The sequence below is a fragment of the Cervus elaphus genome, chromosome X (genome assembly GCF_910594005.1).
Source record: "Cervus elaphus chromosome X, mCerEla1.1, whole genome shotgun sequence".
In the NCBI taxonomy this organism is placed as follows: domain Eukaryota; kingdom Metazoa; phylum Chordata; class Mammalia; order Artiodactyla; family Cervidae; genus Cervus; species Cervus elaphus.
This window is the reverse complement of record NC_057848.1, coordinates 136512872-136533149: the sequence shown is the minus strand read 5'-3', so window position 1 is coordinate 136533149 and position 20278 is coordinate 136512872. Positions and strand designations below refer to the sequence as shown.

Sequence of the window (20278 nt, the reverse complement as noted above, 5' to 3'; positions counted from 1 at the left end):
GCAAGTGGTTGACCAGTTTTCCCAGCACCACTTGTTAAAGAGGTTGTCTTTTTTCCATTGTATATCCTTGCCTCCTTTGTCAAAGATAAGGTGTCCATAGGTTCGTGGATTTATCTCTGGGCTTTCTATTCTGTTCCATTGGTCTATATTTCTGTCTTTGTGCCAGTACCACACTGTCTTGATGACTGTGGCTTTGTAGTAGAGTCTGAAGTCAGGCAGGTTGATTCCTCCAGTTCCATTCTTCTTTTTCAAGATTACTTTGGCTATTCGAGGTTTTTTGTATTTCCATACAAATTGTGAAATTCTTTGGTCTAGTTCTGTGAAAAATACCGTTGGTAGCTTGATAGGGATTGCATTGAATCTATAGATTGCTTTGGGTAGAATAGCCATTTTGACAATATTGATTCTTCCAATCCATGAACACGGTATGTTTCTCCATCTGTTTGTGTCCTCTTTGATTTCTTTGATCAGTGTTTTATAGTTTTCTATGTATAGGTCTTTTGTTTCTTTAGGTAGATATACTCCTAAGTATTTTATTCTTTTTGTTGCAATGGTGAATGGTATTGTTTCCTTAATTTCTCTTTCTGTTTTTTCATTGTTAGTATATAGGAATGCAAGGGATTTCTGTGCCAACACTGGATTTCTTAAATTGCAAGTTGACAGGAGCAGACAGCAAGAACAGTAGTTTTTACCCAAAGTTCAGAGGGCTTACTGCTTTTTTATTTCCACTTAATATTTAGGTTCACAAATGTTTTTACCAAAACAATACTGAGAGCATTTAATTCCAAACCAGATCCCTATATCAGACTGCTGTCTCTCTCACACACACTCTCACTCTTAGAGATTTTTATATTAATAGAATTTCAAAAAATATATTCAAGTATAACATATATGAAGAAAAAAGTTCGAATGTGTCAGTTTAATAAATTTCTGCAAATTGAACACACCTCTATTACTAGCAGCTAGCACTCAGATGAAGCAATAGAATGTTATTGTGCATGCTACTTTAAATGAAATGTGAAAATTAATTTTACTTGAATTTTGAGAAGTGAGATGACACTGAAATACTGAACTTTAGAAGAGATTCTTGCTACAGAATATATTGGTTCCTAAAAGATTCCTATAGGCTTCCCAGGTGGCTCAATGGTAAAGAATCTGTCTGCCAATGCAAGATATGTGGGTTTGATGCCTGGGTGGGGAGGATCCCCCGGAGAAGGAAATGGCAACCCACACCAGTATTTTTGCATGGGAAAAATCTCATGGACAGAGGAACCTGGCAGGGCTACAGTCCATGGGGTCACAAAAGAGTCAGATGCAACTTAGCGATTAAGCAACAGCAAAAAGATTCCTATAAGTCAAGAAAAAATATCTTGAAAATTACTAAGAGGTTGGTGTCTTTATCTTTTAAATGGCACAATTTGGTTTTAGATTCATTGATAGACCTGTTTTTATGATGAAAGCTCTGCCACCCTTTATTCCCTCATCTACCAATTTTGTTGCTAGCATTACTTTTACACTGTCAGTGTTTAAAATATTTATTCTGTTCTGAAATCATAGTACCCTCACTGGTTAATCTTATTTCTATATTTTAGTGGATTCAAGTTCACCATGAATCTCTTCATCAGAGTTTTCTATTCCTGAGTTATTTCTTTTGATTCCTTTTTTTGTTGGCAGAATTTTATCACTGAGTATTATTTTTCAAGAAAAGCTCTGAGTTCACATTTGAGAATGTCTGAGTATTGTTTTCACTTGAGTAATATCATATTCTTGAGTTACATTTCTTACTTATAGTTCCACTGTCTCCTGTCATTGAATGTTTCTGTAAAGCTGGCTTGATTCTATCCTCTCCTGTAACCACCATCTTTTTGACGACTTCTATTCCTGCTTGGATACTTGAAGACTTTTTTCTTCTTCCTTGAAGTTGAAAAATATAACTAGCTTGTTTTTCAATGTCAGCTTTTCTGAATAATTTTACCTGGTATACAGTGTGCTTATTAAATCTGCAGAGGAACATGTTTGTAAAGTTTTCTATATCATGTCTGTATTATTTTTTCTAATTTTGATTGCTGAAATCTCTACCTCAGTGATGTCAATTAGGTTTATATCATGTTGTTTTTGTTTCTATATCCAACATTTCCTCTCTATTTTCTTTATTAATTCTCTGTGATTATCTAAACCCTCTCTCTACGCCAGTAATTTAACTTTTTGTCATGACTACTTTGTTTATAGTTTATTTATTAACTTTCTACTAGTTTGTTTGCCTTTGAGGGGAGGTGTATAAATTTTGTTCCTTTGCTCTGCCATTTCCTTTTAAAAATCTTCCTAATGGTTTACTGTTTTTCGTATTCTTACTAAGGTCTTCTAGAGCTGGAAGGGTCTATGTGTTGTACTTACTTCCAGACTTATATCTTCCGCATACTATCTTTTTTTGTTTGTTTGTTTATTTGTTTTAGTTTGCCATACTACTCTTTTCTTCCAGCTCATAATTATGAGACTAGCCTAAATACTCTACCTGGACCTAATATGATGTAGATGGATTCCCCTCATCTCTAGTACATCTTGTCTTGGTCCAATTTCCTTTATTGTTAGGGTTAAAAGAGGAAATTATGGCATAGAACTACCAAAGTTTTGTATCAGATAGTATTGCATTAATGACATTGTAGCTTCAATTAAATGGGTTGTATATATAAGCTTGTATAAAAATGTTATATAAAAACAATAAAGTATAACATATATATACACATATATATGACTCAGGTTAGGACGTGAACATATGAAATATTGATAATTATATCTTCTCTCTCAATGTTACTTTAGTGCTATAAATTGTAAACTTTGAATTTAATTTAAGAATTCAAACTAAGCAAATTGGCACAAACAGAAGAGAGGAAAGGAAGACCACTTCCATTGTCCCTTCTATGCTGATGGTGCAAGAAAGTCTTAGAATTCTAAGATATCTAGGGATAATCAGATGGAGAAAAGCCTATATGGTAGGTAAGCAAACCTATAAATTGATAAAAAAAATATATGGTGAATTATAAAAAATTATAGAATTCACACATCAATCAATTTTCTTATTTACCACATGCAAATTAAGTGCCTCATTTTCCATGTGGTTTAAAATTCCCAAAGATGCAGAAATACTAAGAGCAATAAAAGGTAGTCTTTAGTAGTCTCAGTTTTTCCTTTGCTCTACTCCTCCTGGATTCAAGTCTAAAAAGGCTTCTTAAAAATAAGATTGGGACAAAGTGCTAACCATAATATATTCGGGCATGCCAGAACCTGCAAGCTCAAGGTTGGAGGCCAGCAGACTCACTACTGCCATGTTCCCAGGTTTTAGCATCTTCTTATCTTTTCCCAACAAAATCTTTATGAGGGTGTTTCCTATGATGAAAATTACACTGAGATTAATACCACCCACTTATAAATTTAACTCAGAATATTATGATGCCATTTCTGCATTTTTGTATCATGTGACAGTGGTTCCTCCACGGCAGATGACAAAAATACCCAACTTCCTAATTCCATAAAAGAAAAACTGGCCATAAATTTGGAACTCTAGCAAGGCACTTAGCAGGGCCTCTCATAATATTCTGTGGTCAAGAAGAAAAATAGAGGCTAGATGATTGTACAATTAACATGATTCATAGCTGGTTGAACAACATATGCCAAAATGTGCTAATTAATTAATTATTTAAAGATGCTAATTAATGGGTTGATATCAAGCTTAAGAAACTTTCCAAGTGTTCCAAAGTACTTTGCCCTTTGCCCAGCCAGTGTTCCCTGTAAATTATCAACAACTTGGATCAATATAAAGTATAGTTATCAAACATATGGGTAAGATCCAAACACATTAGAACATTCTCTAATACCATATACAAAAATAAAATCAAAACGGATTAAAGACCTAATGTAAGACCACATATTACAAAACTCTTAGATGAAAACATAGGCAGAACACTCTTTGACACAGATCGTAGCAAGATCTTTTTGGATTTGTATCCTAGAGTAATGGAAATAAAAACAATGGGACCTAATTAAACTTAAAAGCTTTTGCACAGCAAAGGAAATCATAAAATGAAAAGACAACCTATAGAATGACAGATAACATTTGTAAATGATGAAACCAACAGGGGATTAATTTCCAAAATATATAAATAGCTCATATAGCTCAATATCAAAAAATGGGTAGAAGATCTAAATAGACATTTCTCCAAAGGAGACATATAGATGGCTGATAGGCACATGAAAAGATGCTCAATATCACTAATTATTAGAGAAATAAAAACTACAATGAAGTATCATCTCACACTTATCAGAATGGCCATCATCAAAAAGTCTACACATAATAAATTCTGGAGAGTGTGGGGAGAAAGGAACCCTCCTACACTGTTAGTGGGAATGTAAACTGGTACAGCCACTATTAAGTATAGTATGGAGGTTTCTCAAAAAAACTAAAAATAGAGCTGCCATATGATCTAGCAATACCCTTCCTGGGCATATATCTGGAAAAACCATAATTTGAAAAGATACATGCACCCCAATATTCATTGCAGCACTATTTACAAATAGCCAAGGCATGGAAAAAACCTAAACATCCATCAACAGATGGACAAAGAAGATGCAGTATGTGTGTGTGTGTGTGTGTGTAAAAGCCATAAAAAAGAATGAAATAATGCCATTTGCAGCAACATGGATGGATCCAGAGATTATTATACTAAAGGCCACCTCATGCGAAGAGTTGACTCATTGGAAAAGACCCTAATGCTGGGAAGGATTGGGGGCAGGGGGAGAAGGGGACGACAGAGGATGAGATGGCTGGATGGCATCACCGACTTGATGGACATGGATTTGGGTAGACTCCGGGAGTTGGTGGTGGACAGGGAGGCCTGGTGTGCTGCGATTCATGGGGTTGCAAAGAGTCAGACACGACTGAGCAACTGAACTGAACTGAAAGTTAGCCAGAGAAAGACAAATATCTTATGATATCACTTATATGTGGAATCTAAAAAACAAATGATACAAATGAACTTATTAACAAAACAGAAATAGACCCACAAACATAGAAAACAATGTTACCAAAAGGGAAAGGACGGAGGAGGGATAAATTAGGAAGTTGGGATTAACAGATACACAATACTGTATATAAAACAGATAATCAATGAGGGCCTACTGTAGAAAACAGGGAACTATACTCAGTATTTTGTAATAACCTAGAAGGGAAAAGAATCTGAAAAAGAACTGAATCACTTTGCTGTCCACCTGAAACTAACACGTTTTAAATCAACTATACTTCAATTAAAAAAAATAAAATGGGATACACAGAATTTTGTTAATCAGCTACATATGGACGTAGCAGCTAAAAGAAGTCCATTTAAATGGTAGGTGGCATTGTAAAGAAATAGATGTTTGTTGGGTAGTGGAAGAAACATTGGTTCTGGCACCAGCAAACTAGGTCAAATCCCAGTTCTGCTACTTTGGCCACTCAAATTCTGTGATCCTTACTTTTTCTCAGAGTTGTTGTGATGTTTAAATGTGTTAACATGTCTAAGTTCCAAGTACTTGTGGGCAGTAAATATGATCTAGAAAAGCTACCATTTAAAGTTAAATGCATGGCCATGCCATTCCATTTTTCCCTAAAAAAGATGGTGCTTGAATTAATTCCAGGTGCCACACTTACAAGCAAAGTGGAGCTACTTCCAAAGACGGTGGCCAGGATGGATGAGCAACTCCAGAGAGACCATGAAGAACTGCTGCAGGAACTTGGAATAGTTGGCTTGAAGAATAGTGAATTGGAGACCCTATTTACCTTCAAATACCTGACAGTCCTCCATGGCTTCCTGGAGGGCTGCTCCAAGACAGGAGAACTAACCTAGAAGATGGAAATTACAAGAATGTGGGCCAGGGAGACCACTTGGTGGGGATGTTGTGAGCAATTTCAGCACAAGTGGATGGTTGGACTACATGGCCTTCAACAAGACAGTCTGATTATCATCTTTCTAGGACACTTAGCATAAAGTGGTTCCTTCTACATTCTGCCTCATAGTAACCTAGAGTCTCCACTTTCTTGAGTTGAGCTGGTTTCTAGCTTTACAAGGATACCACCTTCACATCAACTCTAGGCCAAATCTCTTCTTTCTCCAATCTGTCTTCTTTGACCAGTTTACTGTTGTTAACCAGTTTATTGCATTTGTTTGTAAATTTCTGGTTACTTGAAGTGCCATCTTTCCCCAAACTATTCAAAGGACACAGAAAGGGGCATTTGTGAACATTTATTGGGAGATAGACCAGCAAAATGTGACTTTCTGGTTGCTGAAGAAGGTAAACGTGGGAATTAAGAACCTGTATTGAGCTCCAGAGTTGGAGCTGTGGATCAAGAAGTCGGGTGGGCGCCAGATTCCAGACGAAGCTTTTACAGAAAATTTAGCGTATTTGGGAGGAAGCAGAGACCAGAGGCCTTGAGCCTGCCAGCCTGCAAAAAGTACTCAAAAGTTGTCTGCTCACTAGATGACTTCTGTTTTCCAGAGGCAAAATAAGGCCTGGGCAGGTTGTTCAGTATCTCCAGCCTGTTCCAGATTGCAACTGGTAAAGTGCCTGAGGCAACGGAGAGGCTGTTCGCCTCTGGCCTGGCCAGGCCCATCCGCTCCCCTCCCAGGTGACCACAAGGAACCATTTTAATGTTTTTTTTTTTCCGGCCTCTGTGCAGGGGAAAATTGGCGGCGCTCCGGTTGCCAGGGACGCCGCCGCCGCCAGTTCGGCGCGGCTGGGGTGAAAGAGGATGCTGGAGGGAGGGGGTCGTCTCTCCTGACTGGCTAGGGCACGAAGGGTTATTTGCATAATACTTCCTGACAGCACCTGATTGGCTGAAGCCGGAGGGGCGGTGGTGGGGTGATTCCAAGGGCCGGGAGCTCTGGATCCCGACCTTTCTGTTCCGGAGTTACCCCTGTGGGCGTGAGTTCTTGTTCTGTCCCTGGGGGCACTGAGACGGCCCGGTTTGGGAAGTTTTGCAGGCCGGTGCAAGAGCCATCTTTCTCTTACAGTGTTTAAGAAATGTGAAAGAAAAGGAGTCAAGAAACTGGGGGGATGGAGTGTGACCTCAACCCCAGAAGAAGGAAGGAAACAGCTCAGAGTGGCGAGTGGAGACCGAAAAGAAGGCTTTAGGGGCTTTCTCTTAAGCTGGGAGGGGTTTTGCTGGGATTCCTTTGCTAGATCACTTGAATTTCCGTTTTCTGAGAGTTATTATCACACTTTGCTGAAACTGGGGAGAAAAGAGGCAGGATTCCAGCATTTAGTAACTCAAATCTGAATACTAAATTTTCATCCAGAGGCATATGTACTTAAAATATCAAGCCGGTCTGTCATAGGGGACAAAATGCGTTTTAATTTGTAGATAATCAGTTATTGAAAACTGGATGTGTGTCTTTTTGTTTTTTGAGATTTCTTGTTGCAATGTTTTTTGTCTGTCATTGTGCATAAGGGCTTAAATTCAAGCTGGAGTATTTTGTACTCGCCAGTTGCCTAAGCATTGGGGGCAGTGTGGAAGGGTCTGAATCATCATGAACCATTTTTACATGTTTAAGGTTTCTGACCCTTCATGTAAAAACCTTTAGACTATGAAAAGATCCTATACTAAGTACAATTTCACCTTTATACTTTACAGTTTACATAATAATTTTTATATCTATTATCTTATTCACCATTAACCAAAATTTGGCACAGTCCGTGGGAGAAGCTCCATTTTATTGAAGAGGAAATTGGGGCTGGAAGAGTTTGTATGTTTCCACATGTGTAAACAGAGGATGAGATTATTTTAATGCTTGAAGTTTACATAATGCTTCTTTGGTCTACCTTTTTCTTTCCACTGATTCTCCCAAAGACCCTGATAGGTTGAGCTGGTAACATGATTCCAGTTTTACAGATAAAAAACTAGGGCTATGGTCTGGCAGAACCAACAAGCCCTGGGAGGGGGGCTCCCAGGGCTGGGCTCTGTCTCCTCTGTCCCACCCTTGTAGCACCAAGTCAGATTTTCATTCAAAAGACAATTAGGAAGATGGTTTGCCGTGGGAAAAAATTAAATATAGATTATTAAAGTGAAAGGGGAAAAAATAAACTTATTTTGTGCTTCTCCCTGTTGGCACTTTTGTCCTGTGAAAAGACAGTACTAAAAGCACCCTTAAAAGGTTTTAGAGAAAAGAGATTAAAAATTAGAAACTTGAGTCTTCTTGGATTATCTGTAGGACTGTTGGAGAACACTGTTGGATGAAGGACATGGCATGGCAATTGAGATGGGAAAAACAAAACTGAAAACGGGCTGTGGTTTAGAGTCTCAAACTGAAATTTAAGGTGCAAGACTGAAAAGTTAAATCCAGCAATTTGGTACATAGTTTTAGGCCCTATTGAATGACCTTGCGTTTTAAGAACTATTTTTGGAAAGGAACATTTCAAACTCTCTTCCTAAAAAAAAAATACTGGACACCTCCCCCACTTTTCTGTTAAATGATGAAAGACACCCGGCACAACCCTACCTACTGTCACTCGCTCCTGGCCTTTTGGCAGTCAAAAGGCCACGGATCTCTGAGTAGCGGGATTTGGGCAAAAGTCAGGAATTTGGCTACTTCCCATCGCCACATCTGATCTCCTGGAAGGCTGTGCAGATGCAAGGATGGGTCGCTCTTCATCCCTTGGCAACGGATGTTACTGGAAATATTGCGAAAGACCCAGCCAGGAGGTAGGCAAAAGCCTCTGAGGCTCATCTCCCCGCCCCCACAGTAGGCCAAGGCCAGGGCCATGGCGGGAGCACCAAGCGTCCACGTGCTGCCGGCATGCCCCGTCACCCTTCTTTCACCCTTCTTACGTAAGAGTCTCGGGATGGAGTTGCTGCTACTGCGGGTCCCTTTTCCCCGACGGCTATTAATAAACCGGATTGGTAGTTTCTGGGCCACTGCCAGCATAGATGCGGGGTTGGGGGGGGCCTCACTTTACGACCAGGGCACCAGCAATTCGGTCTTCCCACCCCGGGAACTTGAGCAAGACCCACCCATCCCCCGCACTCCTGCCCGCCCACTGGCCAGAGGGGACGCCGGCCCCTCCTTTACCCACACAGCGCCTGACCTCCCCCCCACACACTGGCCTGCTCTGCACTCGGCGCTGGCGGGTGCGGCTGGCTGCTCCATCTCTCCTCTGCCCTGCCCTGCCACGGCGCCCTCCCTCCGCCCGGGTATCAGGCGAGAGGCGGGGCTGGCCCAGCACGCCCCGCCCCCGCTGTAGAAAGGGCCCAGAGAGTGTTACTCCCGGTCATCCTCAGCTTGGGCCTTTTATCTCGGCGCTGCCGGGGAGGCGGGAGGAGGAGACACAAGGGGTGGCCCTGAGCGTCGGCGACACCTTTCCAGGGCTCTATAAATTGAGCACCTGGGATGGGTAGGGGGCCCACGCCACCACCACCGCCCGCAGACACAGTTCGGCTACTGACCGCCGCAGCAGCCGCAGGCAGCAGCCGCCGGGAGCGGGAACGCTGAGCTACCCAGCAGCAGGGGATCTCGAGGCGCCGGAGGAAGTGCGTGCCCCCTCCCCATTTCTGCCCGGTCTTCGGGGGTTCTTGGACTCCGGCTTTGGAGGGAGACGGGAGTGGGGAGCCCACCTTCTTTCTCTCGGAGGCACTGGGCGCGCTAGGAGGTGGGACCGCCTGATTGCTGGGAGCCACCCGGGCGCCGTCCCAGAGAAGCAGTAACCGGGGGGATGGGGGGGAGGGGCGGTGCGGGCAGGCGGGGGTACCGGGCACCCTAGCTGGGTGAATAATCTTCTCTTTCGTCCCTGTCTTCCAAGCAGGCAAGGGCTCGACCCAGGGACCACGAGCTGATATCGCGAGCTTCCGGACGCCAAAGCCAGAAGTCGCGCATCCCGCAGGGCCGGGCTGCGATCGAGACGAGTTGGAGAAGGCGGAGGAGGAGCCGGGAATCCCGCCGCACCGGCAGTAGCCAGGCTCCCGGCGCGGGCCTCACAGAGCGCGTGAAGGCGGGCAGCCCCTCGCCCTAGCCGGCCATCCCGTGCCCCTGCGTCCCTGTGCTTCGGCGCCCACGCGGCCACCATGATGCAAATTTGCGACACCTACAACCAGAAGCACTCGCTCTTTAACGCCATGAATCGCTTCATCGGCGCGGTGAACAACATGGACCAGACGGTGATGGTGCCCAGTCTGCTGCGCGACGTGCCGCTGGCCGAGCCGGAGCTGGACAACGACGTCGGCGTGGAGGTAGGCGGCAGCGGCGGCTGCCTGGAGGAGCGCACGCCCCCGGCCCCCAGCCCGGGCAGCGCCAATGGCAGCTTTTTCGCGCCCTCCCGGGACATGTACAGCCACTACGTGCTGCTCAAGTCCATCCGCAACGACATCGAGTGGGGAGTCCTACACCAGCCGCCGGCGGCGGGGAGCGAGGAGGGGAGCGCCTGGAAGTCCAAGGACATCCTGGTGGACCTGAGCAACCTGGAGGGCGCGGACGCCGGCGAGGAGGACCTGGAGCAGCAGTTCCACTACCACCTGCGAGGGCTGCACACTGTGCTGTCCAAACTCACGCGCAAAGCCAACATCCTCACTAACAGATACAAGCAGGAGATCGGCTTCAGCAATTGGGGGCACTGAGGCGGGGCGCCCGCGGCTGTCCCGCACCCTTCCTGGTCCCATCTCTCACCCTCTCTCTTTCCTTAAAGCTATTTTCTTTCTGGCTCTAGGGCGCGATGGGCGGCCTGCAAAGTTGGGGGGGCTGCGTACATGCTGGGGGCGCAGCAGGGCAGCATGGAGGAAGGGGCTTCTTTGGCGAGAGCAGAGAGGAAAGTGGTGGCCAAAGAGGTGGGATAGTGCTCAAGGACTTCCTTCTCTCCCCCGGCGGGGTCGGGCGGAGGTGGGGGAATGAGGGGACTGTGTTCTACTTTGGTGGGAATGGGCCCGAGTTGACGCCCTGCATTCAGTCTGTGCCTTTCCTGGAGTTTCTTTTCTTTCCGGAGGAGAAGGGCCGAGAATAGGCCATTCCGGGGCGCGGCGCTGGGTTGCCACACTTGGGAGCGCTGCCCGGAGCTGGGCGCTGGGGAAGGCGGGGCGGTTGCGCAGCCTCCCGCCGCCCTGCCGTTGGGCTGGTGGAGGCAGCAGTGTTGCTAAGGTTGCATCAGTTTTCCTGTAACAGTGGCCCCGTCCTAAGTATTTCGAATCTCCTCCTTGCTCTGAAACTTCGGCGATTCCATTGTGATAGGCGCACAAACAGCACTGTGTCGGTAACCGGTACTAGTTATTAATGATTTTCTGTTACACTGTATAGTTGTTCTGTGGCACCTCTATCCCATCCCTTTCACACCACCCCCACCCCAGTATGTGTAAGCTGGCACGGTGCCAGCTTGTAGGAAACTTGCCACTTGGTAAAAATAATAACATTGTTATGAGAAAGTGGACTTACCCAAGATGGAACCAACTGACATTCTATCCATGTTGTACATAGAATGATGAAGGGTTCCACTGTTGTTATATGTCTTAAATTTATTTAAAACTTTTTTAATCCAGATGTAGACTATATTCTAAAAAATAAAAAAAAGCAAATGTGTTAACGAAACTTGACAAAAGTTTGTTGCTTTCTCATCTGCCAATGAATGGCTTAGTCATTAAATAAAAATAAACTTTTTTTTTTTTTTTAGCAAAAGCTAATTTTATTTTTCTCTGGTATTTCAAAGTGGTAGATAATCACCTTTGTAAGTATTCAGCTTTGTCTGGGAGGAAGCTACCAACAAGATTTACTTCCAAGCTTTTTCTTTCTAATTCAATACCAAGGTAAGTCTCAACAAAAAGTTCATAAATACTCAGAGTATTTATGGGAAGGTACATATATTAGAGTTTTCAACCAACTTGACTAGCTTATCAGAGTGCTTAGTTAACATTTTGAATTTTTCAAGAGGCTCAAGCACACATTATGCATTTTGAGGCCTAGCCACTTATCTTAAAGGCAGAAATTTCACTTGGCTACTGAGAGGTAAAAATTGGAAGAAAAACACTAGCTAATACTAGTGCACACACCTTTCAGGTCTTGTATTTACCAGTCTTCTATGTTAATCTTAGGAGAGACTTAAATGTTTTATAACACTCGCTGTGGCCTCTTGGACTATTCCCAGTGAAGTGCTAAGCTTTGTGAAGCAGTGTCCAGCAATGCTTCCAGTTTTCCAGGGAGTCAGTCTGTGGCTGTGGACAGCAGATCTGAGCAAGACTGCAGCAGGGCCCTTCCGAACACTTAGATGCCATTATGCTGCTCTTCTGGGATGGTGGAATAGGCGAAACAATGCTCTGTGTTTTATATTTCATGATTTGTTTAGGCGGGCTTAAGTATTAGATCAACTTCAGTTTTCAATCTTGGGAGTCATGAGACATTCTCTAAGCTCACAGAGCTTGAATTTAAAATACATGTAACTTTGAAGTTAAAAAAAAAGCAAGTTTTTTTCGTGCTGTGGGTAGCTCAAGCCTATTATCAGTTTTTAGCAGCCGTGAAAAAATGGGGAAGTGTCAAGGCTGGTTCCTGTGTTGCCAGAGAAAGTTAATGGTTAATACATAAAGATAAGCTAGGCAGCACCAGAAGGAAGGTATATGGCCTCTTAACCTTGTATCCCCTTGAAAATATCAAAGTGCAAGCAAAAAATACAAAAAAAGGAAACTACGAAAGCCAAGTGGTAGAAATACCAAGACTTGGAGCCAGGAATTTGTGTGTTCAAGTCCTCTTGTTATCGTATTTAACTCTCCAAGCTTGTTGCCACATTTGAAATTAGACATAATAATAATACAAGATTTATTTCATGGAGTTGTAGCGAGAATGAAAGGAGATTGTATATGGAATGTGTGCTGCTTGGAAGTTTCTTTAGGCACTACAGAAGGGCACTACAGGTTCTTTCCAGCTCTCTGAATGCTGCTTCACATCTTTATCTCCCTCCTTGCCCTTCTCAAGGAATATATGAACCTTAGAACAATATGTTCACTTTAAGGAAAAGCATAATTTCCATTACATACATGAAACCACAGGTAAACTCTTTCTCTTCTCAAAGTCTCAGGGAAGAGACTGAATTAAAATCAAATTGTCATGGTTTAGGCAAGGTATAGCAAGAACTTTATGAGATGTTAAAATGTTTTCAGAACATTCTTGTATTCAGAATACAGAAAGGCAGATGTTGATAGGAAAACTAAACTATAAATAAAGCTCTTAACTTTATTTTTGAAAATATTCGTGGAGAGTATTCTTTATATATAAATAGTGATTCTGACCTAGGAGTAGTGAAAAGAGGATTGGATTTTTTTCATGAACCAGTTCGGTTTCCCAGGCCCAGTAAGTGTTATTCCATTGATATAACTATTCAAGTTTGGTTTATGCAACAATGCAAGATCAAATCCCTTTGACCAGATTTACCTGTTAAATTTTCTCAAGCCATTTAAATTTTTGTTTAACTTCTAAGGTCAAGTGATAAGTGAATATATTTTTAGGTCTTTCCTGAGGAAGCTCAAAGTACTTTATAGATTTTAAAAGTTGCAAACACTGCATGGCCCCTCCTTCAAAGAGCTCTCAGAGATCAAGGTTGTCTACTAATACCCATCTTGGGTGGCAATTTGGGACTAAAGGGAAGGCAGGGGGCAAATGAACTGGGCAAAAAGGAACAGCTTAGGTGGGAATTGATTACCCTCCAGATATTTACATTTAATAAGCATTTTCTACATCAAAACCTCACACCAAAGCCTTTGAGAAGGCCTGTTTTTGCCTCTCAAAACACCTTTCTGCTTTGCTCACACAGGGCTTTTGGGGTTTTACATTTACACAGTGTTCCTTAGTGGTCTGGTCTGATTTAATCTTTCTCTGAACCTGAACCCACTGTTAGCATGTCACAGCTACAGGGATTATCCTTCTTTGGACTAACTTGAAAACTAGTCTACTTTAACAATTGTTTTAAAAAATGAAAGTCATTTGCATATGCCTCCTCATTTTTAGCTGCTGAACAAAAATCTTTTGGGAGATGGCAGTTCCTCTTCTTCCCCCCTCACCCCACTCCTTCTCTTATTCTGTGAGTCTCAGATGTTTGCAAATTTTACACAGTCCTAATGGACTGAGAGCTCAAATTTTATATACCTCCCCCCCCCCAGAGGTAATTATCTTTCTATGGGACATCAAGTACATTTATACCAATCCTTGTGAGATATATTTTGAAGAATTCTGAACAAAATGACAGAAAGCATGTTTTGTTTAAAATTCTAAAGGTAATTTTCACCCCAACAAATAAAAAATTCTGGATCAGAAACATGAAAATTATAAACATGTGGATGATTGGTCTCTTAAAATGAGTATTAATCTTCTTTTTGTAGTTTCTGATCAAGGCTAAGTTGCTTTAATTAGCAAGATAATTTCAACTTAAAATTATTAAAAAAAATTTTTTTTGTTTCAAGGCCATGTTCAATTTTTTTAATCAATAAGGAATTTTAGAGGTGTTCTTGAGTTACTCTAAACATTAGGCCTCCAGTTAGTTCATCTAAAACTTTGTAGAACTTTCTGATAAGTGGTGGAAATAATGATAGTGTATGACCAATAAGGGCTTCCCTGGTGGCTCAGTGGTAAAGAATCCACCTGCCAATGCAGGAGACGTGGGTTCGATCCCTGGGTCTGATCCCTGGGTTGGGAAGATTCCCTGGAGAAGGAAATGGCAACCCACTCCAGCGTTCTTGCCTAGAAAATCCCATGGATTTTCCTCTTGGGCTACAGTCCATGGGGTCACAAAAGAGTTGGACACAACTTAGTGACTAAACAACAACATGACCAATGTAACTATTTCTGTATCTGGAAGCCAGTACTGCTTGGCCTTTGCCTCATGCAACCAGGGCTCCTTCCTTGGGACCCTCCACTTTAGAGGGCCCCCATGCTGATTCTTTGTAAGGTCTTTCGATTCCCCTTGGGTAAGGAATCTTCAGGACCAACAGAGTGCCCAGAGCTTGTGCCCTTCATCTATAACACACTTGGCCCTGTCCAGCTGGCCCTGAGCCCATTGCAGGGATTTCATATGCATTTGCCCTAAGTTTATCCTCCTGATAGTGGACATGCTTAGTTGGTGGACAGGGCTTGGCCATGTAAGCTGGGCTATCCAAGGATGGTGCTTAGGTGGAAAGATAAGGTGGAATGGAGACTGGAAGTTCCCGTTTATTATTCTCTTGTCTTGGCCACCCTGGGTTTCAGGGTGAACAAGTGTTTTGAAAGCCAGCAGAAAGGAAATAAGAAGTGAAAGCAGCTCAAGCTTTTAGGCCTCTTCCAGTATTGACAAATGGAGATTCCATGGTTCTTCTATTTTCCACATCCCTCAGGAGTCTCCTTGCTCCATTGAGAGAATGTTATTTAATTAATGAAATGCTGGTTAAGGAAAAGGAATACTACGTTGATATACAGGCCTTTTCCAGCTGCTTGCTATTCTGTGCTTGAACTGTAGTGATTATGGTAAAGACCCAGATGGATACATCTTCCATAAAACCATGAAGACTTCACCTCCTTAAATATTCTTTTTTTTGGTTTTATTATTTTTATTATTGAGTTAGCTGTTTTCTTTTTAGCGTCAAAAGTCTTGGTCAAGTTAAAGCAGAAACCTAATGGTTGTGCATCTGTCTAAACAAAGCCTGCCAAAACCAGAACTATCTCATCAGCCCTTCCTGTTTTGGCATTCTCTATTTTTAAGAGGAAAAATGTTTGTATCTTCCCATTCTTTTTATTTTATTACTTCTTTGTCTATTGTTTCAGAATGTTTTGCCTAGCGTTTTAAAAATAAATCTGCTGGTGTGTCCAACTTTAATAATCCCAAATTGGTAAGAATTTTGATTGGAGAAAGTTCTTATCATTTAGTTAAGAACAGAGTTATAGAAGGTCACTGTCTGACTATGAAGTGTCTAGAGAAAGTGCTTTCAAATCCAGTAGACAGGAAGACTGGGAAAATACTAGCAAAACTAGAGCCCAGCTCTTTTATTTTTGTGAGGAAATAAACAATGTTGGGGGTGGGGTGTTTTCTCAAATCTATTTTACTTTTCAATTCCAATCTTACTAGTGTTGATATGTGCACTTTTATCAACAAGCACATTCAGTTAACAGGATGAAACTGAACATGATTCATTTGATGTTTTCAAAGGTAGAAACTAACTTTGTAGTTTTTTTTTCCTTTTGAATACCACACTGCTGAGGTAAAGAATGTTGTAGCTTGTGGGTGAGCTCAGTAGGACCAATTAAAACCTGACTACTCTTCCGCCATGTTGAAATACCTGACAAGACTTGTTGTGTCCTTGGATAATGGCATTTTTTTTTTCTACTTAGCATACATCTAATTGAGGAGATTTCCTGTTTGGTAGTCAAGGAAGGATGAAAACGAAAGTACCACACTGTTAGTTCTGGTCAAGGTATTTAAATTGTTCACAATGTGGTGTTAATTTGAAGTCCTGTTTTTTTTTTTTTTAATGAAAGATATATATCGTGGAAAAAACGTGGATATGTTCCCTAGCAGTCAAACTATGTGTAGAATGCAAGGAGTGTAGTTAGTGTACATTTGGTCATTCAAAACAAGGTGTAGTATCTCATGACATCTAATTAACATTGCAGCTTGTATGGATGCTTTGGGGTATAATTTAGTTTCTGTTGTGGTAAATACTTGTTGACAGTGCTTTAATAGTTTAAATGTTTGAGGCGTAAATGCCAGAAACTTAGATGTTTATCTCAGAAACCAGTAGCCCTTTCTATTTAGTGGGTTAGGGAACAGAGGAAAAGGCCAAAATCTCTGCCGCCAGTTTGGCCCCAAGCGAGAAAGTCAAACTGAGCCTGTCTTTCCAAATTTATGAGATGTCACTCCACCATCTCTGCCTGGGTTGATGTGATAAGGGAAGTGATGAAGAAGGGCAAAGATCCTCCCACCCACTGGACACCTGAGGAGTGGGGAGGTAATCATTGTCTTCTCATAGTAGGTTGTGGTACCTTTTTCTCTGCCTAGACAGGAAGTCAAAGTCAATATTATGAAATTGCCATTTCTGTCAGTCTCAAATGGTTGAATAATCTCTGATTCCAGCAATTAGATGTCCCTCTGTGGACATGCTATAGTCTTCTTATATCACCTTCTGAAATTGCCATTTGCCAGCTCGGGGTTGACCTGATTTTGAGACAGAAGGAGTGACGGACAAAAAAAGGGCAAGGTGGGCAATTATATAAAGGGAGATAAATAGAATGGAAGGAAGAGGGGACTTGAAGAGAAGAAATAGAAAAGTGGCAGAGAAGTTGTGGCAAACTGTATTTTCTCAAAGAGATGGCAAAGTTATTTGTGGCCCTAAATGCTCTTCCTCAACCTTGCCACCTTCCATCCAGAGGTAGAATCTCTGTTTCCTCACCTTGAATTTAGGTGGGGCTTTGGTGCTGCCTTGAAAAATCCACGTGGCCATCACTTCCAAGGCCGAATCATAAAGGGTCAGGCATTTTCCTCTTGTATGAGATACATGGCTGTCTCTTAAGAGAGCCTCATCCTTGGAACCCAGCTGTAGCACTGTGAGAAAGCCCAAGCCACATGGAGAGGCCACATGTAGGTGTTCCTGCTGACAGTCTCACTGAGGTCCCAGCCAACTGCAGACACGTGAGTGAGCCTTCAACTGATTCTAGCCCCCAGCCTTGGAGCTACTCTAGCCAATGCCAAGTGGAGCAGAGACAAGCTGTCCCCATTCATCACTGCCCAAATTTTAGACTTGTGTGCAAAATATTTTCATTCTTTTAAGCCACTAAGTGGTTTGTTACACAGCAATAGATAATGGGAACAGAGACTTTTTATTTCCAAATATCAGGAGATGGTAGAACTAAGTGAAAACAATTAAAAGTAGAATGTAATCTATAAACAGGGTCTGTGTTTATCACATTTACCTGAGTAACAGCTTGAGATAAACCCAGAACCTTTGGAAACATTCATCTGATGGCTGATGTAGAGAATAGAAGGCTTAGAAGTGATGGATGATGAAAGAGGTAAGTAGCCTTTTACAGTTCTGTTAAAGCTTGACATGGTAGGCAAAATAATGGTCCTCCAAAGATGTCAGTGTCCTAATCCTTGGAACCTGTGAATATGTCACCTACATGGCAAGGGGTGATTAAGGTTGGCTGCAGCTGGAATTAAGATTGCTAATCACCTGACCTTCAGATGCTGAAATCCTGGATTATCAGGATGGGTTGAATCTAATCACAAGTCTTTCGAAATGGAAGTAGAAGGCATAAGAACCAGAGTTAGAGTGATGCAGCATAACAAGGACTCAATTTACCCTCAATGGCTTTGAAGATGGAAAAAGGGGCCATGAGCCAAAAACTGCAGGCCGACTCTAAAAGCTGGAAAAGGTGAGGAAACAGAGTCTCCCTAAAGCCTCCAGAAAAAACATAGACATTCCAGCACCTTGATTTTAGCCCCGTGAGACCCATCATAGACTTCTGACTGTCAGAACTGTAAGAGAGTAATTTTACATTGTTTTAAGTCACTAAGTTTGTGGGAATTTGTTATGGAAGCAATAGGTCACTAGAACACTTGGCCTCTAGCCTGTGGCCAGAAAATGAAAGGTTATATACTCTTCGCACTTAATCCAGTCATTGCTTTTGGGGCTAGCTAAAATATAGAATTTTAAACACAGCAAATTGGTGAAAACAAGTCTGAAAGGTACTTTTAGTCTTCTTTTGTGAAAGAGACTTTATTTTTCTTTTAGGCTCTAGTCCTGGTGACAGTGGCCCTGCCTAAACAGACACGACTTATGGGGCTGCCACTGTCTTACTAAAAGGGTTTGCTTCAAATATAGTGGCATTATTACATATTTTATGGTTAAGATCTTAGATCCACTCTCAATTTTTTAAAATCTTACTTCTCCCCCTTTAGACGATATGTTTGGATTTTTACGTGGAGCATTTATTTCTGCTGCTCCCCCATCTCACTATTATTTTTTTAATTGACATTTTACATGCAACAAAATATACAGATCTTAAGTGTATAGTTTGTTAAGTTCTGACAAATGCATACACCCATGTAACTGACACCTCGATAAAGGTACACAATATTCTCATCACCCTAAGAAGTTTCCTTGTGTGCTTTTCTGATCATCCCCTCCCTCTCCCCAGGCAACCTCTATTCTGATTTCTATCCTTATATATTAGTTTGGCTTGTTATTGATCTTCATATAAATTGAGTCATACAGTATGTATTCCAGGGTCTGGCTTTTTTCACTCAACATATTTCTGAGATTCACCCATGCTTTTGCATAAGTCAGTAGTTCATTCCTTTTTACTCCTGAGCAGTATTCCATTTCATAAATTTTCACAATTTATCTAGTTTCCTGTTGATGGACATTTAGGTTGTTTCTATTTCTTTTAGCTTGCAGGAATAACTATATAAATAACATTCTAGTTCAAGCCCTTTGGGGGGGCGATAAAGAGAGGCTTGGAATTGCTAGTTCATAAGAGGGGTATATATATTTAACTTTATAAGAAACTGTGAAAGAGTTTTCCACAGTGGTTATACCATTTACGCTCTTACCTGTAATAGATGAGAGAGAGTTATACATCTGATTAGTACTAGCTCGCAGTGAATGATGAGCGGTTAGTACTGGGATGGAGTGTAAAAGCTTTTCAATGGAGAAACATATCAGATGTTGTCTTGGTGAACCCGAGAGCCATAATGAGAGGTGGTTGTGGTGAGGGGAAATAGAAGGAAAGGTGGCGCCCAGTAGCGAAGGAAAACCAGGATTTAGAGCCAAAGAATCTATTTAGCCCCAGTTCTGTCAGTTCATTCTGTGTATCCTGATGAGACAGGCTGGGACCAGGGATCCTTTGCTGCAGTGCCTACACCTGGACATACCTCTCCTCAAATAACAAAATACACAGAAACTACATGGGACTAAAAACAACTGTGTGCATGCGCAGTTGAGGCAAATTCTGGACCAAAAGATACAAAGATAGAAGAATAACCAACTACCATTTCTAAAGAGCTGGGAGCAAAAAAAACAACCAAAAACAAACCCCAAAACAGGGTGTCAGGAGCAAAAGCGGGTTACTGAGCATGCCCCCTGCACACAACGCCACCTAAGGGGTGGGCAAACCACCTAAGCCACCCATCCAGCTTGACACCTGGACATGCCCCTACCCTCATGCCGTATAAAGAACAAGCTTGCCCCCACCTCGGGGAGTGAGCAAGGGAACCTGTTACTTGTTCTCACTTCCCCCTTGCTACAGCAGGAGCCATAATAAAGCCT

At 42.1% G+C, this 20278-nt stretch overlaps 1 protein-coding gene across 2 annotated transcripts; it reads left to right on the top strand.

Moving 5' to 3' along the window:
• The first annotated feature begins 9252 nt into the window (after nt 1–9252).
• MID1IP1 (MID1 interacting protein 1) lies at nt 9253–11591 on the top strand. Of its 2 annotated transcripts, none has more exons than XM_043896951.1 (2): nt 9253–9553; nt 9823–11591. In XM_043896951.1, exon 2 carries the CDS (start codon nt 10085–10087, stop codon nt 10631–10633), a length of 549 nt encoding a protein of 182 aa, XP_043752886.1. In that variant the 5' UTR covers nt 9253–9553; nt 9823–10084; the 3' UTR covers nt 10634–11591. The 2 variants fall into 2 exon arrangements, with proteins under 2 accessions (XP_043752886.1, XP_043752885.1); XM_043896950.1 differs by having other exon boundaries at nt 9268–9553; nt 9826–11591.
• Nucleotides 11592–20278: the final 8687 nt, after the last annotated feature.

What these genes read in the sequence shown, in the direction of transcription:
- MID1IP1 (XM_043896951.1), top strand. Translation starts at nt 10,085, where the DNA reads ATGATGCAAATTTGCGACACCTACAACCAGAAGCACTCGCTCTTTAAC.